The sequence below is a fragment of the Solea senegalensis genome, linkage group LG6, assembly GCF_019176455.1.
Source record: "Solea senegalensis isolate Sse05_10M linkage group LG6, IFAPA_SoseM_1, whole genome shotgun sequence".
NCBI lineage: Eukaryota > Metazoa > Chordata > Actinopteri > Pleuronectiformes > Soleidae > Solea > Solea senegalensis.
In genome coordinates this window covers 4,117,219-4,142,835 of record NC_058026.1, presented here as the reverse complement: position 1 = coordinate 4,142,835, position 25,617 = coordinate 4,117,219, and the positions used below count along the sequence as shown (strand labels likewise).

General features: G+C 39.4%; 3 protein-coding genes across 8 annotated transcripts in view; 2 read left to right on the top strand and 1 right to left on the bottom strand.

Moving 5' to 3' along the window:
* LOC122771076 overlaps positions 1–3,189 on the bottom strand; it is a 35,279-nt gene extending 32,090 nt beyond the window's left edge. For 5 of the 6 annotated variants that reach the window (XR_006360581.1, XM_044028402.1, XM_044028404.1 and 2 more), the window contains exons 1-4: positions 3,106–3,188; positions 1,157–1,251; positions 442–460; positions 294–330 (exon numbers count right to left, since the gene is read on the bottom strand). Coding sequence is in view for 5 of the 6 variants with exons in the window: in XM_044028402.1 (XP_043884337.1) it covers positions 294–330; positions 442–460; positions 1,157–1,205 (105 nt within the window). In the remaining variant the exon portion in view is untranslated. Of the gene's footprint in view, positions 1–293; positions 331–441; positions 461–1,156; positions 1,252–3,105 lie in introns of all 6 variants that reach the window. The other variant, XM_044028401.1, reaches the window with a different exon arrangement.
* A 2,844-nt stretch (positions 3,190–6,033) lies between these two features.
* ears2 (glutamyl-tRNA synthetase 2, mitochondrial) lies at positions 6,034–12,079 on the top strand. The gene is made up of 10 exons (XM_044029368.1): positions 6,034–6,396; positions 7,334–7,489; positions 7,725–7,914; positions 8,449–8,599; positions 8,828–9,149; positions 9,263–9,371; positions 9,784–9,937; positions 10,021–10,151; positions 10,245–10,386; positions 11,525–12,079. Exons 1-10 carry the CDS (start codon positions 6,216–6,218, stop codon positions 11,621–11,623), a joined length of 1,635 nt encoding a protein of 544 aa, XP_043885303.1. The 5' UTR covers positions 6,034–6,215; the 3' UTR covers positions 11,624–12,079.
* A 1,127-nt stretch (positions 12,080–13,206) lies between these two features.
* Positions 13,207–24,302, top strand: LOC122771012 (ADP-ribosylation factor-binding protein GGA3-like). Its single transcript, XM_044028279.1, has 16 exons — positions 13,207–14,034; positions 15,116–15,200; positions 16,232–16,307; positions 16,807–16,905; positions 17,622–17,745; positions 17,837–17,937; positions 18,541–18,621; positions 18,715–18,852; positions 19,155–19,371; positions 19,475–19,654; positions 19,817–19,878; positions 19,961–20,067; positions 20,984–21,123; positions 21,257–21,426; positions 21,627–21,737; positions 22,230–24,302. The coding sequence occupies exons 1-16, from the start codon at positions 14,001–14,003 to the stop codon at positions 22,332–22,334; spliced, it is 1,830 nt and encodes a 609-aa protein (XP_043884214.1). The 5' UTR covers positions 13,207–14,000; the 3' UTR covers positions 22,335–24,302.
* Positions 24,303–25,617: the final 1,315 nt, after the last annotated feature.

Here is a 25,617-nt window from a genome sequence, read left to right as displayed (position 1 = left end):
CGATTTTTACAGCTCTGGGCAGTTATGTGTAAGAAAATTAAGTTTGATGATGAAGTCTGATGAAGTTTTTGTAGGGTTGTCAACTGCTAATGCTAACTGGGCACGTAGCAACAGCTAACTTGGCCACAGACTCTCAGCTTTGAATCATGACCACAACAAGATTTTTGATAGATGTAACTTGTTTTAAAATGGTTCTTGTTTTAAAGAAAACAGCACAACTTTTCTATATGTAGATTTGGGAATGATTTGGATTTTAATAATAACAACAACAACTATGTGACAAGTTCACTCACTGTGCTGCATGTTTCTTTCGCTGTGCATGTGTCATTTCTGTAGAGACATCAGTGAAGCAATGAGATTAGAATTTAAAAGGCAAAAAAGGCATTGTTTTTCAAATGTCACACACTATTGATTTTGTATGAATGTTTTGTCTTATCTTACCTTCGTGCATCTGATTGCCCTGTTAGAGAAGATGAAGTTCACTGTTAGAGCTGATAGTATTTTTTTTTTTTACACATTCATTTTTAATGATTATAATGTTTGTTCATGCATTTAGCTGTCTGTTGTCTGTCTGTCTTTAAATAAATCTGAGCTAAATAGTTAGATTTATTTTATGCTTAGTCTGTCGATGACGGATTAACTTGACTTGAGACCTTACAATATTACAGAGAAACCCAACATTTGACACAATGAGCAAGCACCTGATACTTTAATTGTCAGGAGGATCCAATGTGCTTGGGATTTAAGAGGAGAGTCAGAGTAAACTTGTTTGAACAAAAGTTAGTAATCTTGGTATTTTGCTGTCTTTATCCTTTGAACAAAATGGCTGCTGTTGTTATGCAACTTTGTGACTGTTCTCAAATGCAGCAGATCAAATAATTAATTACTTCCTTAGCTCGTAATACTTTTCATGCCCTGTCTGTAGCAGTCACAGGCTCATTCATCCTGTTGACGACACTAAATCAAAAAGGCTCACAGATACAGTACTTTGTAGATAATTTGCTTAGGGAGTAAAACAAAAACAATGATTCTGACATTGGTCTTTTACTGAGACAAGCTGACATTGAGAACATATGGAATATAATCAGGATTATCTGGATTTTTTTTCTCTCTTTCTGACTGCAAAAAAACCCCAAAACACTATATATGATCTTACCAAACCAGCAGCACAAAAGGTATATCAGTAGAAACAGGTAGCATCTCATGATGTGACAAGTCTCATGAGAGGAGAGGGCTTTGTGGTAAAAATCACTGGGGAAGGAATCAGAGAGAGCAGGTGACACATCAGGTGACAGATCAGCCCACACACACACACACACACACACAAAGGTAAATCAGTGGCAATAATTTATTCCAAACAGTGTTTCCTTCATTAAATCATTACCAAGGCATACTATTTAACCAAATTAAGCTGTTTTATTTTTAAACACATTTCTTGTGTGTGAAAAACTTAAGTCATTTAGTCTTAGTGAGATGTTTATGATTGGAATCAGGGAGTGGCTGTTAGATAAATAACCTTTACCATAGTACAAAAGTGATGAGACAACAAATGTTTCAAAAGAAAGAATGGTGAAACTTGACACTGTCCATGTCCATAGACAAATGGACAAAAGAAGCACATGACAATGGTTAAAAAAAAAGGTGGGTCCTTTTATCTGCAAAGCAAAAGCAATGATGTTTTTCATTATTGTTAATAATATCACTTCAGGGGATATTTTAACTACAGTGGACACAATTTCCACAATTTCAAACAGGTTAGCGTGCAATTGAAAACACAGAGTCACCAAAATCTGTCCACCATAGGTTTCAGAAGTGAATTCTACTTTCATTTTTCTTGTTCAATGTTTGACGCCGACACAGCGTACAAATAATGCTACGTTTGTTCCGGTTCACGAAGACAGAGACAAAATAATAATGTCAACAACAAGGACGATTGAAAATCACCAAAGGTGACGCACACATACAGTAGCTCTCAAACAACACACACTTCTTCTTAAGTGTAAACTTCTTAAAACTGTCAAGCAATAAAATTAATCAATCCTGACAATTCATTTAAGATTGACACTTTTATATGTTCACTAACAGTCCTTCCATTTTCTCAATAAACTCTCTTTTTTAGTATGATTGTGTGATGTGAATCTTTTTTTACTAGACAAAGTTAATTCTGTGTGACTGTTTTACTATTGTATCAACTACACATAAAGGCTTCGTAATTTCCCACAACACTTTCACCCCATCGATGACATTATTTAAACATATATACGTGCCTGTGTAAAAACAAATATTTGGTTTAAAATTGTGTGCTTGTTCTGGGTCACTCATTAAACACATGCGTTTGTACGTCTGCCAGGTAAAAGACAAACACTTCTGAGGTTCTTTGTGACTAATTTGTACAACATTGGCACTTCAAAGAAGTAGTGCAAAAAACATTTCACAATGTTTGTCCAATAAGGCCGCATGAATGGCATCACCTGTCACCCTATTACTCACCCACACATGATCACAGAATACATTTTACAATAGAGGATGCACAACAATTGCCCTTTGAACACTATCAGCGGAATTAAATTTTAAATTTGTTTCTGTATGACTTTTAAATCAAACAACAAATATGAAAACAAAGACAATATAAGCCACAGTCTTCCGCCACTGATTGTATCTGTTGCAAGTCATCGTTTCCTCTGAACGCAACTCTTTGTTGCCATGGTTATAGATGCAACGATAGAGTGCCTCATCTGAGAGGGACTCCTACACGTATGTAACTCAGCTTAATGAGACAGAACGTCTTATTCCCTCAGCTGGAATCCCCATCCGGCATGTAGCATGTGCACGCTCAGAACAACAAAAAAAAGACCAGTCACTTAAAGTGGTACCTCATCTGCTCATATTCATCACACAGAATCTCTACACTTTATAATAATATATTTTTTAAAAAGGCTGTGTTGTCCTTCCTTTAACTCTTTAATAGGAATATAAACATGAATCAAAGGCAGTACTGTAAATGCAGGTACAGGTAGAAATGAGATCAAAAAGCTTGTCATGTGATCCTTTAGATAGCAGTGACAGAATGACATGATGACATAAAATCAAAGCTAAATCTCTTACCAAATTGTGTCTGTATCGCTGGAGTCTTAACAGGTGTTGTGAAGTACTGAGGTTACTCTCTCTCTCACGCTCGCTCTCTCTCACACGCTCTCTCTCTCGAAACCTGAGACACAGGTGAACCAGTAAGCTGCTGAAGGGCGTGTTGTCTTATAATGACAACACATGTGATCATGGCGGATTCCTGTTTGCAGCACAAGGGGGCAGGACGAGGTCTGCTCATCTGTTATTTTTGCTGTGTACAACACTGCAACTATTGTATTTGTGGGAAATATTCCCCCCCTGGCCTTTGTCTCTTAGAATAACTTGTGTGTGAAAGAAAGTAAAGAAGGAGACACAACCACTGTATAAAAAAGTGACATCTGATTCATGTCCAAAGGGTTAAACCTCTTAAAATAAGTGTTTATTTTCAGATTGTACACAATATGTGACATTTGATACAGCTGATCATGTTGTGGTCGGCGCATTTATTATGGGTTTATTTTTCATTGTTTAGCCACTTGCTATTAAAACAAACCCTTACTCTCTTTCTGTGGTTACGCCACACCCAAAGCAATCACAGTATGTGTGGACACCAAAAACACTCAACAAAATGTCTTTTTTACAGGTTATAAACATTACTCCAGGCGAGCCGGTGACACTAGATGTCACCAAAATCTGTTTTCCGTGCTCCTCTCTGCATCAAAGCCTCCACGTGAGACATCACAGTCTGCGGTAAATAGCAGCTTGTTATAATATCACATAGCACATACTGTACACTGGTCGGTAAAGTATTCCTTTAAGTGATGGTAGGGCTGCAACTAACAATTATTTTCATAATCGACTTATCTGTCGATTATTTTCAAGATGAATCGAGAAATCGTTTGGTCAATAAAATGTCAGAAAATGTTTCTCAAACCTAGAAGCTATTTAGGATTATTTTCTCAAATGTCTTGTTTTATCCAAAAACCAAAAAACTATTCTGTTTTAATGATTCCTTTGTCCATGGAGCAAAGACACCAGAAATCATTCACATTTAAGAAGCTTAAACGTGTTGTGTATCGTGTATTGTGGATTATTCCCACACCAATTTACCAAGGTGCACCTGTTGTACGCTGATCTGTGCCGTGTGACCACTAAGGGTTAAATACAGGTCATCACCAGATGTCAATAATATTGTTTTCTGAGCAATTCAATTTCATTATGTTTGTCACTTAAGGAAATAAAATACAGTATTGTCCACTTTCTTTTAAATATGACCCGGTCTCCTTTTAAGCCATTGTTTGTTTAGCAAGACTGAAAAATGATGTGTCATGTATATGTGCACACACACACACACACAAACACATGCACACCTAGTTAAACTGGTTTGTTTAGTTGAAACTGAATTCTGTACCTATTACATAGTGAGGGAGCGACTCCACCATTGTATAGACTGACCAACCTGCAGTATATAATCAGTAATCAGTAGTGTCTATAGTGTAGTTTTACACTACAGGAGTCTTCAGTCTTCAGAATCACAAGATTTTGCATTTTCTTGCGTTTAAGATGAAGTTGATTACAGATTCAACTTCACTTGAGCTCGTTCAAGATGACTGCAACCTGGATGACTCTTCACACACATAATGACACACATGTTACTGGAAACTATTACAAAATATTCCACTGTAAATACCAGTTCACAACCACGACAGGTACTGAGTGTCCCTGCTGTAAATCACAGGTCTGATTTAAGACAATCACACGTAGTCAAATATAACTGAAAGAATTATTCATTCATAATTTCTGTATTTTGCATTTTAAACAAATTTTGAAACTCCATCTACTGTGTTGAATATGTCCGTTTTATTTTATCTCAACTTTTTTATCTTTAACTTTTCAGTTTGTCTATGTTATCTTATCTTAACTTGTTTTATTTTTAACTTTTCAATTCGTCCATTTTATTTTCTTAACTTTTGTCTGTTCGAATTTCTCCATTTTATCCTTTTGATTTATCTTCTTATATAAGATATAAAGTGACCTGTTTGAAAGTCGCGAATAAAGTGTATTATTGTTATTTTTATCATTATTATTATTATTATTATTGTTATTACAACATGAAATGAATAGCTGTATATCTCTAGAAGCTAAACTGAGTAAAGAACAGGAATAATCAGGAATAATTTTGGAGATACGTTTATTCACTCAGATAGTAACCTTTTAGATTCATGATTCTTTAATATAAAAATGTAATTAAAATATTTGGATGTTCAGCCACTATTACGGCACTCTCTCTCGATCATTGTCTTGGCAATTAATCCAACTAACAGGCATTTAATAAGACTCAGGCTACGAGGGCGGGATTTCATAATGTGAAGATTTCTGGGGGGGCTTCAATGGTCACTTCAGACTATTTTTTTAACAGTATATTTACATACAAATGCACTGTTTTATAATAGTTTCATTTTCATTGTCACAATTATCATTATTTTTAAATGGAAATTAAACCAAATCTAAGCCACGCAAGGAGCTTCTTTCACATCTGGAGTCAGATAACTTGATTTAATATGAGATGAGTGCATTACAGATTATAAATCTGAAACTTAGGGCCGTGATTGCCCCGCGGGCCGGATTTTGGACATGCCTGGAATTTTCATGCGAGGAAATTACCGCTTTATCAAATGTAGTAACAACAATGTCCACTGGATGGCAGTGTGCGATATGTGGATGTTCAATTCGTCTTGTTTTATTCAATGCACGCAAAACATGTTCAACAGAATATGGGGAATATTTTAGGGAAAAACATAATACACATAAGATTGTTTCAAATCTGGCAAACAATATTGCTTTCCTACGAGCGACAGACAGGAGTAAAAGAAGTCTATTTGTTGATCAAACTGCTTTATACTCCAGTGCAGTAGGTGGCAGTCACGCACCGATACGCGGCTTTGCCAGCGTGTATTAAACATTCGAAAAATATGAGTAAACATGTCTGATCCAAACATTCACACATGTGAGAGGAACTGTTAAGCTTACGCGTGAAGTTTTCTTTCCGTGTTGTTGTTTTCTCTTCTAACATGAAGTTACGGTGACCGTCGTGATCGTTAAACTCGTGTCCGTCCTCTCGGTGAAACGTCTCGGGTCGCTGTGTCGTCATGTCGTTGCTGAGGCGGTGTTTTCTGCGGTGTGACCTGAACGGTGCCGTGGCCGTGAGGTGTTTACCGTGTCCCGGGAACAGGGGGGCGAGTGAACACCGGCGAAACGCCACCGTTAGAGGATACTGCTCCACGGTCGAGGAGGGTGAGGTGAGGGTGAGGTTTGCGCCCAGTCCCACAGGTGAGTCCTCACGGTCCCATACATGTCTTACACACGTGTGGCCTCAGTTTGTCACATTTGAAAACAACATTTAAAATCTTACGTGATGCATTGTACATGGGTACATCTTTATGCAGTTGTATACTAGTATATACTATAATATAAAGTAGTATAATTATATACTGTACTATTGTTGTGCAAGCACTTTTGCCCTTGTATTTGAACGTCTTCAGTCAGCATTTGACTTCTTAACTTTGCTTGACACCCACTATTGTATTTGTGAAACGTTTATTTTATTTGTGTGTTTTTGTTTCATACCTTGACCTCATTAGACCAGGTCTACATCAAAAACCACTGTACATAGACTTCTCAAATCTGGACTGGATTATCCTACAGACCCTGAAGATTCATAAAAACACAGTCTCTGATTTGTGAAACCTGTATTCTATTTGTGAAAATACAATATAGGTACATTTCAAAGGTACGTTTCTTTCAGCATATGGACCACTTTGGACCAGGTCTATATAAAAAACCACTGTACCATTGACATCACTCAGTCTCAACTGTTCCACCTTAGACTAGAATTAAATGCTGACAAAACCAAGATAATGTTGTTTTCTGGTTAAAAAGAAGGTACCAGCAATTCTTCATCCCTTTAGTCTGCTCAGAATAGCCCTATTGTGCTTGTGCCTTCTTATAAATAAATACTTTGGCATCCCAAATTATGATATAATACAATACAATACTAATTGACCGCTTATATTCATTTTAGATATGACAACATCACATGCAGACACAAAATGAGTCTATTATCAAACGCACTATGACACACAGAATGATCACAAAACTTGAACTGAAGCAGATATTGTTTAGTGTTATTGGTTTATTTTCTTCCTCTAAGTCAACTGATATTCAGCATCAGCAGCCTGATGTAGCGACTTATTTCTCTGTGCTGCAGGTTTCTTACACCTTGGCGGTCTCCGAACTGCTCTCTACAATTACATCTTTGCAAAGAAGTATGGAGGCGCCTTCATCCTGCGACTGGAGGACACAGATCAGAGCAGACTGGTGCCAGGAGCAGCGGAGTCCATCGAGGACATGCTGGAGTGGTCTGGTAGGAAACTAACAAGTTCACTAACAAGCAGTGCACACATAGGACCACGCATTATCTTCACTTTTATATGTTGATGGTTGCCATATGGGTCTTGATTAAAATGCCTGAAATATTTAATCAATTATTGCAAAGAAGAGAAGCACCATTTTGCACCCACACATGAAGTAGCAGGCTAGATATTTCTCACTGCTGGTGAGGTTTACTAGTTTCATATCCCTGTCTTCACATCTGCCAGGTATCCCTCCAGATGAGAGTCCTCGTCGAGGCGGGCCGGTGGGTCCATATTTGCAGTCTCAGAGATTAGACCTGTACAGTCAGACGGCTCAGGAGCTTTTGAAGAGCGGTCACGCCTACTACTGTTTCTGCAGCTCACAGAGACTTGAGCTGCTGAAAAAAGAGGCTTTGAGGAGTGGACAGACTCCAAGGTGACAACAACACACCTTGAATGATTACAAAGTTTTGTTCTTTTCCTCACAGACATAAAGATGACCAGACTAAGGCCTGCCCCGCACTAGAGGATTTTGAGCTTCGTTGCCAGTTTTCAATATATTAATACGGAGAAAGCACAGACTAGACGATCCAGTCAAGACGCAGGTCACACACACTTTAAACATTTAAACAAATGATTTCAGGATGGAAATTCTAGGGATTTGGGATCTCACAGAAACCTCAGAATATAAACAGACATGGAGGCAGACTGTTGGCATTGTCAGTTAGTTCTTGGTACAGTTGTAGGACACAATAAACAAGCAAGTAAATCGTCTGTAAATTCCTCACACTACAGATAATTTGGCAGGATAATCTGTTAAACCAGCCTCAAATTGGACGGCCCCCACGATTGTCGGAAGAGCCAGATCAGGCCCCCGAAATCTAGCTAATTATCCTCTAGTGTGGGCCAGGCAACATAATTTTTTCTTTAGACTTTAAGTGGGTTTGTTCCCGTTTGCTGTTCTCTGCAGGTATGACAACAGGTGTCGTCACCTTCGGGCCGATCAGGTCCAAGAGAAGGTGGCTCAGGGAGTGCCTCATGTGATCAGGTTTCGCCTGGAGGAGGGCGTCGAGCCTTTTCAGGATCTGATCTTTGGATGGAATCGTCATGAGGTGGCTCAGGTCAGTTTTCTGGCAGTTGTTCCTCTGGGGTTTTAGAATGAGCAGTATGCAAAACGTCTCCTTTTAATGTCTCTATTATCATTGAATGAATGATGTAGGATAGAATCACACATCAGTTTAGGTGTGCGGACTATTTATTCCTCAGACTTTATAATTTTATAATTAAGGAGGTTTGATGGGTGGAAAATGAATATACCCGTGTTTGATATGGTCTGTGTTCTCTTCTAGGTGGAGGGAGACCCTGTGGTCATCAAAGCAGACGGTTTCCCCACCTATCACCTCGCCAACATCGTGGACGATCATCACATGAGGATCAGCCATGTCCTGCGAGGCTCCGAGTGGCTCATCTCCACCTCCAAGCATCTCCTCATGTACAGCGCTCTCGGATGGAAACCGCCCACCTTTGGACACCTGCCGCTTCTCTTGAACAAAGACGGGAGTAAACTGTCCAAGAGGCAGGGGGACATTTTCATCCAGAGCTTCCAGAGAGACGGCGTCCTGCCCGAGACTCTGCTGGACATCACCACCAACTGTGGGTCTGGATTTGCCAGTGAGTGACTGAGACGTTGTAGCAGAGAATGAAAAAAATGAATAAGCGACAGTGAAATCATTCTGAAAGTTTGAGAATATTTGTGTGACTCGAGTCGTCGTGTTTCCTTACAGCCAGTCGAATGGGCAGGAAGATTGACGAGCTGATCTCTGAGTTTAATCCTTCAAAGATCACAACTCATTCAGCTTTGTTAGACCTGGAAAAACTACCAGAGTTCAGCAGGCAAGTGTCTCACTCTCTTCATTTCCTGTTTATTTTTTTATTTTTTACGTTTGTTGCTTTCTTTGTCATAACGGATGTCCGTCTGACTGTTTATCTGCCTCGGTTTATCCATCACTGAAATGCATAGGTGTTTGTTGTTTGTTCGATTATAAACATTCAAGCAGTTAAGGTGACTATTGGTGATTATATTGAAAAGATAATGTGTTTTTGCTTGAAAAGCTCATCCCTAGTTTTTGGAAAATATTAGTGAAACTTTCATATTTTAAAATTGAACAAGAATCAATAAAGAATCATTACTTCCATGAACTGAACTGAACTGTAGCACAGTATTGACAAAAAACTTTCCAAGAATTAATGTTGTGGCAAGGTACCAAAACCAAAACAGTTGAATGTTATTATTTTGTCAGTTCAGGATCCACCTGCAGCAGCGGATTGACGACGACGAGCAGTGCCTCTCACTGATCAAAGACCTGCAGGCTCAAATCCGCCAGACCTTCGCAGCAGAGATCCATGATGAAGACGTCCTACATGAAGATTACATCCGGCGGGTGCTGTGTCTTCGCAAGGTAAATGCGAGGACATTGTATTGTACAGAACTGTGCATTTACTGTAAGAAATGCAGATACTGTAACACTTCCCTTCTCTACAGGGTCACATTTCCTCCTTGAAGGAGCTCGTAAGTCCTGAATATTCTTACCTGTGGGTACGTCCTTCCTTCTCCAGCCAGCAGGTGACATCACTCACAACCGAAGCCCAGCACATTGCCTCATTGGTGCTGAAGTATGTCATATTTTTTCTTTTGGGTTTTTCAAACTTAAACACTCGATTGTTTGTAGCAGGTCGACGAAAAACCCTATTTGTCTTTGCATTTAGATTAATAGAAGAGCGACGTGAGCAGCTGAACCTGAACCTGGATCAGCTCAGTAAGGATCTGAAGACTTTGTCCAAACAGACCAAAGCCACAAAGTACAGAGAAGTGATGAAGCTCTTGCGTCTGGCTCTCAGTGGTCTGCAGGTACGAGAACACGTCATGTTTCGGTTATTTTAGGGATGATGCTCAAACAATCAATTGGGTCACCCTCTACTTTGCAGCAGTAGTAGAGGCAGTTGTTGAATGGAATGAGATTTGTGTTTAGTATATTCAAACAACACTTTTCACGAAGCAAGCAACACTTTTTAAGAAGCAAACAGCACTTGAGCTAAAAAAAAATTAACCACAAAACCAAAATACACAAATTGCAAATAAAATATCAATTTAATCATTCAAGAATATTGTACTTTATTTGTTATAATACACTTTTTGTCTGGAATGATCGGAATTTTGTTTACTCCGAGCATCTGCACTCCCCTCACTTGTTCATTGTGCCATGGTTTTTTGTTTTTTCAATTCAAGTGTTATTGACACAAATCTAAATCCATATTGCTAATGCTGGAACTGACATGGACATGTCGCCAGATTTACATCATACTGAAAGGTTGTTTGAATTAATGATTAATAATGACAAAAATCAGTTGTCTATCCTTGCTAAAGTCAGAGCCACCTCCCATATTATTCAAAATATGCATGTTTTGCTGTCGCATGTTTCTACAATCGTATGAGTAGACACTTCAGTATAAACCAACCAGAGCACAAATCACACCACAAGACTGTCTGAGCCTTTGTGTGTCTGTGAGATTGACTCTCCACTCTCCTGAGTCAACAAAGTAAAGATTATCTTGTTTGTTTTTACTTCACTTATTATTTACATAGTTATCATTGATCTTCCTTGTGCAGAGCACCTACTCTGTACTATTTCAGTATCACTTTGAGTTTCAAAGGAAGTAATAACATCCTCTGATCATTTTTTTTATGTCACACTTGCAACTTTCATTTCTGCAGTTTTACTTTCAGAACTGAGTTCAGAATTTTGAGGCTTGGATGTCTCTGTCTGACGGTCTATCGGACTGTTATGTCCCTTTATGAGCTTATCGTTGAATCTCTGAAAATAGCATATTTTGAAACGATATCACACTGGCTCAGACACACCGCAGTAGAATAAATTGCAAAACGACGGAAAGGGGAAGTTGTTTGTGATTGCGCCTGCTGCGTCATCCATCATGCTCTGTGTTACTTCACTGACCCCCTGATCTGCTGTTCTCCCTCTGACCTGTAGCAAGGTCCCAGTGTGGCCGAGATGATGGTGTCTCTGGGTCCAGCAGAGGTCAGCCACCGATTCCAGAAACTCCTGCTGCTGTCGGGGACGACGAGTTAGAGCCTGGAGCGACTGTCAACCTCAGCTGGAGAGGTTAACGTGAATAATCCTCACTTTTGATCCTACCACAACAAAACTCATTTTAAATTATGAACTGCAGCCCAAATGGTGTCAGTTAAACAAGACTTGAATTATTATGAATAAGTGACAAAGCTGGTTTGTATTCAGCAGTGTGAGAAGTGGCAGGATCAGGTGACATCAGGGACCCAAGGAGCGGGAAGTACCTTGATATTTTTTTATGTAAATTATCTTTTTGCTTAAGCTCGGGAAAACATTAACGAACTCTGGTTTGCAGATGTGTCGCACAGTCAAACAGGGAAAATGTACAATTCAACAACACCTGTCATTAAAAAGACTGACACAAAAAGAAAAAGTAGAACACCACAAATGACATGTCAAATGATTTCAATCCCTGCTGACTCTAATGCATCATTTATAAAAACTGCCTAGCTGTCACTTTAACTGTCACATGTCTCCTTTTTGAAGAAAGAGCGCCTAGTTGCATTTAAGATTTCTATAAATTATGTAAAATAGTTTTTTGACTTCTTGATGTTTTGCAGATTTCTTACTGAAAAGCCATCCCAGCTGGTGTCCACTCAGTTTTATTGTCTTCTCCTTTGTCCTTTTAATCTGGAGCATGTGATATTAAGTAGGAAATACGCATAATGCTAAATAGGAGGTCTGAATAGATGTGACTGTCCTTCATGATGGACTCTCAAATGAATGCTCATTTCACTCTCTGGGTTAGTGTTTTTTTCCACATTTAAGGACCTTCCTGCTTTTGGTTTGTTCCACAAGGTCCTTAAATCTGGAATAATCAAAGGCCAAATGTCTTTATTATTTGTTATGTATATTTTCATTGTGTTCGCTCAAGGAGAAGAATGGCATGTTCCACAATCTGTTGTAATTCTAGAGAAAGCTTGAGTAAATCTCCAAACATCTATATGAATTGTACAAGCTCAAATTGTATTTCCCATTTCAAATTTGTATTTTATATTGTTAAAATGACAACAATAGTTAAGATTATTTAAAATATACATTGTGTGTGTGTGTGTGTATATATATATATATATACAGTATATATATGTACATATGTATGTATGTATCTATATATATATATATAGATATATACATATATCTATATATATATATATATATATATACATATACATATAATGTGTGTGTATCAAATGGTCAGCTCGTCATCGAGCTCTGCAGAAGCCTGATAACGAGACATTCATTTGAATCAGGTGTGTTGGAACAGGGCAACATCTGAAGCATGCAGGGCAGCGTTTCCTGAGGACCAGGGTTGTGAAACACTGCCATATGATTTCAGTAACCTGGACCATGTGGGGTCCACTTCAGAACCCACATAGTACCTAGGTAGCCTGGAAAGGATACAAAGTGGGCAAACACGGGTGGGACCAGAGCTGGCTCCTCACAGGGGCAAGACGGGGCAGAGGCCCCTCAAATCAAAGTTTGGGGATTTGAAAAATATTCTTTTTATAAATGAGGTTTGGGGAAAACACATCTTTGCCTTCTTATCATGGACATGGGGTGTTGTCTGTCCTCAGTGACCCTTTGTGAGCATAGTCTTCTAATGGGTCACTAGAGTCTAGGCCACATTCTACTAATTTTTCCAGTTTGGAAGTTAGACAAAATGCTAACGACTTGCAGAGAAAACAGTTACAGGCAAACACAAGGCAATCGGAGATGGCAGACTTCACCCCATTCATGCAACAATCCTCTGTCGGTCTACATGTGTAACTGATTGTGGCGCAACGTTAAAGTGTGTGATTCCAGATTAAGAGGTTGGGTATTCAAATCCAAGTTAGTGTCAAAATTCTTGCTGTTGCTCATATTAGCAAGCCAGTGCAGAAACACAGACACACACACAGAGTCACCAAAAATGATACTGTCACCCTGAATATAATCCTTATGCACATTAAGGTCCCACGTGGACATGCTGGGCTCTGGGTTACAGGCAATTTTATACGCATTCCTGATGGCAGCAGCTGAAAGGCATGATTGAGGTCATGTGTCAGATGTCATACATAGATAATAATTTAATTTGCCTCCTCGTTGTCGTTGTTGCTGGAGAAAATGTTCCGTAAGCAACAGAAGAAACTTCCAAGTATATTTCCACAAAGGAAATTCAGACCAAGTCAAAGCAAATAAATGAGAAAGTTAAAAAAGCTCAGAACACATGTACATGTAGAGGGTGTGGTGGGGTTGTTGGTGTGGTGGGTGTACCAGCAGAAGTGTGTGACGGAGTGACACAGTGTGAGTGTCACATGTCACCAGTTTGACACCTCCACTGCTTCCTCGCACATAAACACACACACACACACACACTCTGGAGGAGACAGACCACGACATGGCGACGGGTGACAGCTTCGACTCATGGCTCAGTGAGTACAAATGTTCATATATGAAGGAAAAAGTTTGTTAGTTTGTGCGTTCGTTTGTTTTTATTTTAATGCACAAGTTGTTGAGAATATAGAACTCGGCTAACGTAACAATAATGACCATGTGTCTGTCTGTCTGTCCGTCACCTTCACCGTCAGTCGCTGGACTGGCAACGACAACACGTCGCATTTTCGTGTGCGCACATTTAAGTTAACTCAAGTTGATAATCACTTTGTTTTGATACAGAAAAAGTAGCAAAAGTAACATTAACAGGAAGTTGGTTTGCGCGCGCGTGTGCTCGAGCAGTGCTCCCGTGTGGTTGGCTGTGCGCGTTCACGATGCCAGAAAACATGAAATTATGTTTTTGTTTTGTTTTTTTTGTTAGTTTAATTCATTATTCTTTCTTTTTTTCCCATTGTTTTTAATCTTTTTCACGTAAGTCGAAAAACCACCACCACTGTATTTAGAAGTTAGAAGGTTTATCGAAGTTTTACAACAGTATATCAAGACTTATATCTGAAAAGTTAATGTTAGCCCTTAACAATAACGTAATAACACTCTAGATTATATGCTTAATCAAAGACAACTAACCTGAAACCGATTTGTTAATTAGTTCAAGTTGAACAAGACCTCTCAGTCTCATTCCAGTGCTTGAACAGAATTCATATATAACTAATAATAATTCCGTTTTTGTCCTGTGATGGTGAGTTGTTAATCAACAGCTGTTTTTATTATCAGTAGTTTTATTACCTACAAGTAATTTTTCTTATTTTCCATTCTTCTTCTTTTTAGTTGTAAAAAAGTAGCTGACATATTGATAGTAATGGAAATAAATAAATGTCACTGTGCTGTTGCTCATACTGCAAATTCAACTTCAGCACACACAGTTGTGAATTCTGTGATTTAGTAAATCATACTGTAGACACTAGACAGCTTTTCTTTTCTCGTTCTTTTTTAAATTTCACTTCCCCATCAGGTTTTCTGGCCGTGTTTATTTTACACACAGGTATTTGCACATGTGTGATTTAACTGTGTTTGTCCATTGTGTGAATATATTATTTTTGGACCTCATGTTTGTTCCAGACCAGGCCACAGACCCAAACAACCAGGTGGACAGGTGGGACTGCATCCAGGGCTTCTACCAGCTCGTCAACAAAGAGCTCGATGGGTGAGAACAACATACTTAACTTTACTGACACGTTTGAGCATTTACTGCTTGACAACCCTGCTCTGGTTTTACAACATGAATTAAAGTTGACGTTGCAGGCCGTTCAACTTCTGGAAGTAACTTTAACGCAACTGTGGTGTTTTGAGAAAGACTTTTGCTTCACATCCATGTTGCGACCACAGCTTCTCACTTCCAGCTTCATGTAAGAGTGAGAGGGGGAAACTGCTCAGTCATACTTTTATATTATAATAATGCAAGGAATGGAACAAATGTAATACTTTGTATTTTCGGCTTGCTTCCATGTATAAGCTGTAATCAAGCATAGTTGAAGTGTGGGGGGGAGGGGAGTGTTTTTTCTTTAGCTGCTGGAACAACACTCTCCCAGCTAAGCAACACTATTGAGAGTGTCGTTACTGGAAGAGTCATGAGTGCGACGTCCGACACAAGAATCAAACCAAACAATGCAGATAACTGTAGATCAGTTAAAAAGACTTAAGAATCCTGAAAATGGGCGTTAGTTTTCAACACTTCAACATTCAGCACAGAAATGTCTAAAATCTTAATATTTAACAGAGGAGTCTAGTGTATTTAGTGAGAGCACTGCTGAAAGCCTGCCATCGCCGCTGTGTCAGACAGGGTCTGGGACCATGTAGTGGAAAAGTGTCATATGTCACTTTAGCTGGACATGCTGTCACTGTAGCATACCGGGATTAAAGCAGACATTTTCTGAATAGTAAGCGGCTTTTTCATTAGAAAGAGAAATGCATGGAAGTCACCTGAAGTGTTTTTAATTAACTAAGGCCCTTGGTTGTTGGTGGTTGCACTTCTGTCGCATCTGGCATCACCTGGGAGCTACTGAGATGAATGAAGTTGCTGCAGCTTGCTTCATGGATATAAATGACTCATTAAACAGAGGAGCAAGGGATAATATATAGGATCTATAATAATGTACAAATTACGTATGACAAGCCTTAAGTTTTTTTGAACTGGCCTGTTCACATTTTAAAGTTAAAGTTGTTGTCTGCTTTCAGGCCACAGGTCGCCATTCGCCTTCTTGCTCACAAAATCCAGTCCCCACAGGAGAAAGAGGCTCTGCAGGCGCTCACTGTAAGTAATCAGACTCCTCACTGCCACTCCTTGAAATACACCGAGGATCTGCCTGACACAGTTCTTATTCTTATTATTCTTCTCTGTTGAATAAATTTAGTTTTCTTGTCTTTTTTTTAAATTTGAAATGTTCATTTTCAAGCCAGCTGCCTTCACAATAAGCACTAATCATCCTTGTTTATTACCGACATACATACAGCACACACATGTTTGTATTTAACGCTCTTTGTCACGGCTCTTACTCGGCATTTATCCTCGCATTGTTCACTCAGAACCAGTGTCTTTGTTTTAGATGTGAACCGATCACTCAGCCTTTATCACGTGGTGACATGAGAGATTTAATCCTGTGTTTTTTAGTGTGGTGTGTGACTCTGCTGGGACATTAAAGAAAGCTGCTGCAGTGTGCAACAAAGGCAGTGTCTGGTTCATGTGCCTCAAGTCATGTGATACTTGCCCCCACGTTTCATGATTGGGTTTGTGCTAATTTGGTGCTTTCCAGGTTCTCGAGGCGTGCATGAACAACTGTGGAAAGAGGTTCCACTGCGAGGCCGCCAAGTTTCGGTTCCTGAATGAACTCATCAAAGTGTTAACACCAAAGGTAAACGTTAATTGGACAGAGACAGCTGTATAAGCAAAATAGAATATAAAGGACAGACTTTTATTCTATTATTTTATTCAGTTAAATGTTTGGTCCATAAAATGTCGATCAATTACATCATCAATATTATACAGTAGATTAAAATGTAACTTTGATTTTTAATATTTATTAGTTAGTTACAGCCCAAATGCAACACACAATACAATTAATTCACCTATGTTGAAATAATAAAACCAATTTAGTTTAGTTTTTAGAGCGCATATCCATGATGTGTGTGGAAGAAATCCACAATCACACATGAGGAAGGAGCTGTACGGTCGTGTTGAGCTAAAGTACATTTGCTTTTTTTATACAAGAGTTTGATTTGATGATAAATAAACAACGTTCAAGCTCTAGATAGATTGAATGTCTTCTGTAGAGTAGGAGGATAGAACTATATCCTATAAAAATTATAGTTTTGTAATAAAATGTAAAAAAAGAGGAACTGAATGTTAGAAAGTTAAAAAAAAAAGAAAGAAGGAGATGGTCAATACTGTCTTAATATTTTATTTTGAAAACAAGAATGTTTCAGGCGTATAGAAACATAATGGTAATAATAATAATATTTCTGTACTTACATTACTAATGAAAATGATAGTGTCGTTCCCTCAAATTCATCAGTTCACCAAGCTACAGTGTGATTGTAAAACCTGACGTGGATGATTTTCTCTGAGCAGTACTTTGGAGCGTGGACTCCTCAGAAGGTGAAGGACAGATTGACAGAGGTTCTCTACGGCTGGACGCTGTGGCTGAAGGACGAGCCCAAGATTCAGGAAGCGTACGGCATGCTGAAGAAACAAGGTCAGTTAACATATTCATACGCCTACATACATTTAAAGATTTCACACAGATACATTTCCGTTCTCACTATTAAAACCTGTGTTTATTACAGGGATTGTGAAGGAAGATCCCAAACTGCCAGACACACTTATCATCGCTCCACCTCCACAGAGAACCACAGAGTCTGTTTTTGACCAGGAGGACAAAGCCACAGTGAGTGAATTGGTGTTTAACAAGAACATCTGCTTTATTTTATCTATTTATTTATCCTTTATTTAGCCAGGAAGTGTCCCGTTGAGACTCAAGATCTCGAGATAGTACTAATAGTTACAGAGACAAGATCATTTCAGATATAAAACTCATGACAGAGTATGAAAGCTAAAGAGTAGTAATAGTGTATCTGGTCCAGATGCCTAGGCGCCTAGTTTGTGTCTTATTGTAGGTTATGGCTGTTGATATTGTACACCAGGTCTGGTTATAAGAATATGTGAGTAATTAAACTCAAAGTTGACTGAAGATTAGAATTTTCTCTCACAGATAAAATAAAGTGCAGGCCATAGCAACAAGAGCCTTAAGCCGAAACCCCTGAAACAGGTTATGTAAGACAACATCATGTTTCTTTCATGATGGTCCATAAAATGCCTTTAAATGTGTTTAAAGAAGGCAGTGACTATAGTGAAATTATGTTTTGCAGCTCATTCCATGTCCAGGTGCATAGAAGGAGAAAGCAGCTTTACCGAATTCTGATTTCATACAGGAATTTTTAACTTCTGAGTTTCATTCTGCTAATGTGTGTGTGTGTGTGTGTGTCATCAGCTCTTAGCCAGACTTCTAAAGAGTGGCCGTGCTGAAGACCTGGAAACTGCAAACAGACTCATTAAAAGCACCATCAAGGAGGTGAGGAATGCTTTTAAATCTACTGATGGACGTCTTTGCATTAATACTGGTATGTGCTGGTTACAGTTTTGTGTTTATATGTGTGTGTGTTAGGAGCAGGAAAAGGCAGAGAAAGCACTGAAGCGTGAATCCACCCTAAAAGAGGTGAAGAGTTGTTCCATGGAGCTTAGAGAGCTCCTGAACCGGCACACCGTCACTGGAACCTCGCTACCGCCGAGTGATGACATGAAGGTTGGTTCAACACGATACAAAAAAACAGGCCGTCCACACATTTTTGGGGATTGCTGCATTCAAGTGTCCTTTAAACTGGGTTAAGTTTAAGCACAAACACATCTTTAGAAGTGGGAGGAAAAAAAAAAAGTGATGGTGCAGTAATCGGGCTCCAGCACAGGGGTCTAACCACTATGACTGCGAAGCTGTTAAAATATGGTAAAAAAAATTCAGTTTTAAGGCTTCAAAATGACATCATGGTGGATTACCACTAGTGTTAAACCCAAAACTGTGCCCTCTCTTCATCCCTGTCCTCGCTGCAGACTCTGTACGAGCGCTGTGACCGGTTGAGGCCCAGCCTGTTCCGTCTGGCCAGCGACACGATGGAGGACGACGCCGCACTGGCACAGATCCTGGCAGCTAACGACGAGCTGACGCTCACAGTGAATGCCTACAAAGACGGCCTAGGGAGAAAAGAGTGCAACGGTGGAAGAGAGAGAAGTAAAAGTGAAGAGGAAGCGAAGAGTAAAAACAGCAGTAGTAGGTGTTTTTTTTTTTTTTCGTAGTCCCTGTGTGAAACACCTTCATGACCTAGTGTTTGTTTAAACCTCAATCCTGCTTGTGCTTCTTCTTGTTCCTGCAGCTCCCACGAGTCCCAGAGAGATTAAGAGCTACCATCTCATCGACCTGTCGGCACTGGACTCTCCTCAGTCTCACAGAAAAGCAGATTCACCACCGCCCTTTGAATCGCCTTCACTGCATCCCTCCTTTCACCTGGAGAACGCCGTCCACTTAGTACCCACAAAAAATCCCACTAAATTAGGTAGCCCTCCATTCCTACTCAGTTGTAGGTTTATACTGTAGGGGACACTGATGAATAATGTTTCATTACATCGTGATATGTCTGTGAAGGTTCTCAGTCAATCCAGGTCATTGTATCTTCAGGAAACTGGAGATGTTTCACCTGTCCGTTGTTTCTTCTCAGACAACAAAGTGTCCAATCAGACTCGAGAGACGACAAAGTCGTACTACAAGGAGCTAATGCAGGTGTGGCCTGAAACTACTAGTTCTAGAAATAAGTCGTTTTTTAGAGGTGTGTGTTTTACGCAGATTTATCTTCTCTTGTCAGTTTAATGAAGACTTTGAGAAGAATGATGAGCAGGATGCGGGGAGGGGCCTGCTGCGAGCTCGAGGATGTGGAGGAAACGGCGTCATATCAAACGGGACTGTTACTGGGTAAGGATGAAGCAGAGACTTCCTGATGTCTCCAAGGCCAACAAAAATAACATTTTGATAAGTTATGGTAGACACATGGTTTCTTACTGTTTCCAGATATAACCATAAACCTCTGTGGAGCTGAAGAAGGGTCAGAATTTGGATTTTCATGAGCTCTCATGTGCTTGACTGTACCTCAGAAATGACCCAATTCTTGTATTTATTTCACTTTCATAGTAATGAAGTTTGTTCGGGACATTTGGACTCGAAAATCCTCAGCTCTTCACAAAGAACGAGCATATATAGGAATGTGCCAAACAACAGTGACGCCCAGTGTGCAAAAATAAAAATGACACCAACATTTAAGCACAGTGTCAATGCTATGATTTACTGAGGCGCTCTGTGCTTCCTGTATCCTCCACAAGAACAGTTGTCTTAAGTTTACTGGTTGTGGTTCATGTCAAGGCTGAACAGCGTTGTCTTAACGCAGCTAATAGAGCTGGACAAATCTGTGTCACATGAGGATGTGCATCATGATGCTGGAATGTCTTACAGACACTCTGGTCTGCAGTTTACTGATCGCTTGCTCTCGTCTGTGTCTCGTCAGTTAGTCCACTTGCTTTTTTTTCACTGAGGATGGTCATGTTTTTTACTGTAGACCCCCTGAGGACAACAACGGTACAACAGAAAGACAGGACATTCAATACAAAGGCTATTAGTGCACGAGCAGTTACCCACAGACACTCTCATGACATGACAATAATGTAAAAGTCATGTGTTATTGGAGTAAATACCTACATTAATATTTGTTAGATATCTAAAATACTAATTTGACTGTAGACTAACTTAAAAATGTAGTGTAACAAATTTGCAAAATGGTATTTTGTTCATATTTTAAAGTCTGTGTTTTGCTGTCCTCTGACCTCTGACCTTATAGCTTATCTTGTCCTGTCAAGTCGTTCCCTCAAATTCATCAGTTCACCAGCGGAATGAATGCAGTGTCAGTGGAGAACACATCTGCATCTGCACTGCAATCCCTGAGACACGTCTTTGTTCCAGTGGACTCCATCAGATCCAGTATGTTTAAGTTAACTTTACGTGGAGAAAACAGCTTTTTATGGCCCTAATGTCATCCTAATATTTTAATGATGTATATACACAATTTCACATTTTCTCTAAAAGTCATTGTCATTGTCTTGTGTGTGGTCAGGTCACCTGGAGCCCATCACGTTATACGATCAGGGTGGTGTCCACGTCTCTCTCCATTTCGCCAAAGACTCCCCGCCGGGTTGTCCAGATGTTGCCGTGGTCGTCATATCCACAGTAAACACCTCTGCCTTTGATGTGAAAGACCTCACATTTCAAGCTGCCGTTCCTAAGGTAACAAACAGCAGTCACTGTCTGTCTGCTTTCAAAATAATGTGCAGAAAACCCACGTTTTAAATGGTTTTAAAAAAAACGGATTTAACCCAAACTTATTCTGTTGAGACTGACGCACACACAGTGAACAGAATAAAGGTAATTTGTCCAAATGTCTGATGTGAAAAATGCTTATTTTCACCATGATTTGTATATTGCAGACCATGTCGGTGAGACTTCAGCCTGCCTCAGGGACACATCTACCTCCGTACAACCCTCTCCTGCCTCCACCTGCCATCTCCCAGGTCGTCCTACTGGCCAATCCTCAGAGGGTGAGTTTGACATTGTAGTGCAAAAAGTCCTATTCTTAAAATATTTACAACTGTCTGTCACATTCAGACCTGCTCAAAAACACCTGGTCGTACAGTAGTTAGACGGTATAAGTGCTTCTAGTGTGCTCCAGCTCCTCAAACCTGGTCAGAACTCGTTTTCAGATGAAGGAAACTGCATACAAATAATGTTACATCTCTACTGTTGACAAAGACCAAACCGAAGCAAATGAACAACAAAAATCACCAAATAAGCAGTGTTAGAATTGAATTTGTTCATAATTGAGATATTTTTTCTAGCTTCACAGCCAACATGCTGCAAACCATGCTGCTGATTCAAACTGTTCTGCATACATCACTATAGAACACTTTCTGTAAAACTTAAAAGCTTTAACTTGAAACGTTGTATTTGTTTTGTAATAGCCTTAACATCTTAATCTGTTTTCTACAGTTTCTTTAACGTCAATGCTTCTTTTTCTTCCTCTTCTTCTTTAGTGTAAGGTGCGTCTACGCTACAAGCTGACACTGACTCATGGAGACCAACAGCTGCTCGAGACCGGAGAGATTGACAACTTCCCAGACTGGAAGTCTTTCCACTGAATAAAATCTCACACTGGATTAAACAACAACAACAACAAAAAAACTCTGCACCTGAGACCTAAGAACCTAGATTTTAATACAGTTAAACCTCAGGTGTGTTTATTGAACCCCTGATTCAGATATTGAGTATTCTGCACTTGTCTTACATAGTCGTAGCAGGTACTATCGCTAATGGAAAAGCAAAATAACCGTGTCATGCTGAGGCGAGGCGAAACCATGTAGTGGAACAGCGGCATTAGTCTGCTGTTGCTTTTTTGCAAATTGCTGCTGTTGATAAACTGGTATATTTATCATACAGATATGTGTATGTCGCTGGTTACATCTGCATGTGAAACTGGAAACATCTTTGTTTATCTTCAATACGTATTTATTAAGTTCTGTCTTTTTTTTCCCCCCCCAAAAAAGGTATTGTGTAGTGAAAAGAGTTCAGACTCCCTGGTGATGCTTTTGAGCTGCTCATGACTAAGAACCACACATTTTGCGTAGATTTGACGTTTCAGCCTTCAGTTCAGAAACGTTGTGTCACTCCTACTTGACGCGTGCTGGCAATCACAACAATTAGCCTCCACCTGTGGGGAGGGAGCAGTCAATCATACATCAGGAAACACAGTGTACAAATATTTTTTTTCTAATAGATGTGCACACATACGTGTCATAAATACTTTTTTAACTCTAGAACAATGCATCAAAAAGAGAAAAGAAACCACCACAGTGTTCAGTCCATGTGTTTCAAGTTAGGGAGGGATATTTTTTTCAGTACCAATATCTCTTTCAGCTTCTTGGATCATCTGCCTCCATCTTGTGTCGTCTTCTGTTACACCAACTGTCCTCATGTCCTTCTTCACAGCATCCTTAAACCTTCTTCTGTGGTCTTCCTCCTGCTCCATCTTCAACATCCTTTGTCCTTGCTCTGCTTGTGATCGAACTGTCTCAACCTTGCCTCTCTTTATTTTATTTCCAAACCATTCTTCAAACCTTCCTACTGGACAGTTCATGGTGCTTCTGTGTTCTGTATTTCATGCTTTTCATGCTCTACTTCCAACTTATGACTTACCACAAGGGCACAAGTAATGAGATTGATGAGCAACCCAGACATAATTATTCCTTTTATAGGCATTTCTTTGCCCCTATGACGACGTTTGAAGCTGCTGCAACAATAAGTGTAATTGCTTTGGCTCCAACATCAGGAGTTAGGTGTTAAAGTCTTTTAAAGTCCTTGTAGCAGCTTCAGTAAGAAGAGATTTTTGATGTCTTCTTTGCTGAAAATTGTTCATAATTGCGTTCAATCTACACAATCTGGTCAGAATCCGCTCACATCTCGCAATGTGGCTTTTGCCATTTCTTTTTTTGATGCATAGTTGTACAGTTAAAAGATAATTTTTGTATTTTTGTTTCTACTCATGTTTAACAGTCAAGTAAGCGGTGATTGATTGCTCCCTCCCAACAGGTGGAGGGTTAATTTTTGTGATTGCCAGCACACGTGTCAAGTCGGAGAGACCGGCAGTATTAATGAGTACCAGTTAACATTGCAGTGTTCCAGATCACAAAGGCCTGGAATCCAAAAGGTCGTCATTTTAAGTAAAAATCTTTTTTTCTTTTGCCTTAAGGAATTACCAGTATCTGTGTATACTTTCAAATGTTTTTTCAACATGTGATGATGCCATTTGAAGAAACACCTGAGTCTAATGCAGTAAGAAAAAACCTACATCCTCTAAACCATTGAGTCAATTGTACATAATAAACTGCCAACTAAGTGTTTCAAAAGCCTCTTTCACACTAAATTACGACGCTTTACCTGGGATTTTTGGATTTTTGAATCACCCCTGGAAACGTGGTTCAACCAATCCCACTTTGGAGCCTTACAGTGACATCATAATTTAACGTAGAGACGTGCATGAAACAACTAACCCTGTGTGCTGCTTTCACTTTCATATGACTTGCAGTTTTTATTAAAATCCCCTAAAAGTGCAGAGAGTTCTGGTCAAACCTCCCATTGAATCCCATGTTAAAACTCAGCTCTGGAGTTGACAGGTGATTTTAAAGCTGTCATTTCTCTGTCAATTCACACCCATTTTTTACAAATTTAAATGTGGGAGCCCCAACCCAAAAATTTAACCGTTATTGAAATAGGACAACTTTAAAACACGTAGCTTTCTGTTTTTCACCGTTTTTTGACAGTTAAAAATGGGTTTGGAAGGGGGAGGGGCATTAGGGAAGACGGAGGTGTTTGTGCAACCAGCTGCAAGTCAGTCTCTCTCTCTCTCTCTCTCTGAGGTTCAATCCATCCAAATGTTACTCCACTGATGTCTAGTTATTACTACTATTAATGCTGCCAACGTACTGAAACTTGCCACTGAAAACACCAGTCAATCAACTTCATTGATCATATTTATTATATGACATCAGCAGGTTAAAATACATGTTTTTGTTTTTTTATGTACATATATGTAACAGGGGGTGTTAAAGTGCCAAATACAATTTTTTATTTATTTTTTTTACAAAAACAAAAACATACCAAAATAATAAATAAAAAAAGGATTCGTGGAAGACCATCACACCTGTTAGTTATCCTGGTCCCACAGTTCATTGCTTCATGGACGAGTCGCCACCCTCCACTTGGAGGAAAGAGGCTGCATTGCTCAGTGCTGGTCGTGGGACATTTTGGCACGATTCACCCAAAAAATTAAAGTATAAGCCACGGTCTGGGAGAGGTAAACATGTCGTGACAGGATGAATACTGTTTTTTTTTTCCTTCTTTTTTAAATCTGTTTTGTTTTTGTAACATGAACTGACATCGACACGTACAATAAGTCAGCCTTTCCTGAGCTGGACTGCGAATGTTTCCAATGGTCCATGTACTGTATGCTCCAGAGATGGTTTCACAAATCTCCGCAACCTGCTCACATGTACAAACGTTTTTTGTAGTAAATACAACATGACAGACTACAATTTCCAGACTGTTCGGCATTATTATTGTTGTTTTTTCTCTTTTTTCTGACAAACAGAAGGTTGACATTCTTAAAACAGTGTTGTTTTTATTTGAATGGTCTGTGTGTGTGTGTGTGTGTGTGTGTGTGTGTGTGTGTGTGTGTGTGTGTGTGTGTGTGTGTGTGTGTGTGTGGTGTTACAGAGACGATGGATAAGAATCCATGAGATCAGGGAACACATGCCATTTTCTGCATGTATTTATTTTTTTAATTTTTTTTTTTCAGGAGCTACAAAAGTTGACAAAAGTGTCCCCTCCCCCCATGTTTGACCCTAATCACCAGTTCATCCTGTGTGG

Coding starts and splice junctions, on each gene's coding strand:
- ears2 (XM_044029368.1), top strand. CDS start 6,216: ATGTCGTTGCTGAGGCGGTGTTTTCTGCGGTGTGACCTGAACGGTGCC. Junction 7,490..7,724: donor GGACATGCTGGAGTGGTCTG/GTAGGAAACTAA, acceptor CACATCTGCCAG/GTATCCCTCCAGATGAGAGT. Junction 9,372..9,783: donor AAACTACCAGAGTTCAGCAG/GCAAGTGTCTCA, acceptor TTGTCAGTTCAG/GATCCACCTGCAGCAGCGGA.
- LOC122771012 (XM_044028279.1), top strand. CDS start 14,001: ATGGCGACGGGTGACAGCTTCGACTCATGGCTCA. Junction 14,035..15,115: donor CAGCTTCGACTCATGGCTCA/GTGAGTACAAAT, acceptor TGTTTGTTCCAG/ACCAGGCCACAGACCCAAAC. Junction 15,201..16,231: donor GTCAACAAAGAGCTCGATGG/GTGAGAACAACA, acceptor GTCTGCTTTCAG/GCCACAGGTCGCCATTCGCC.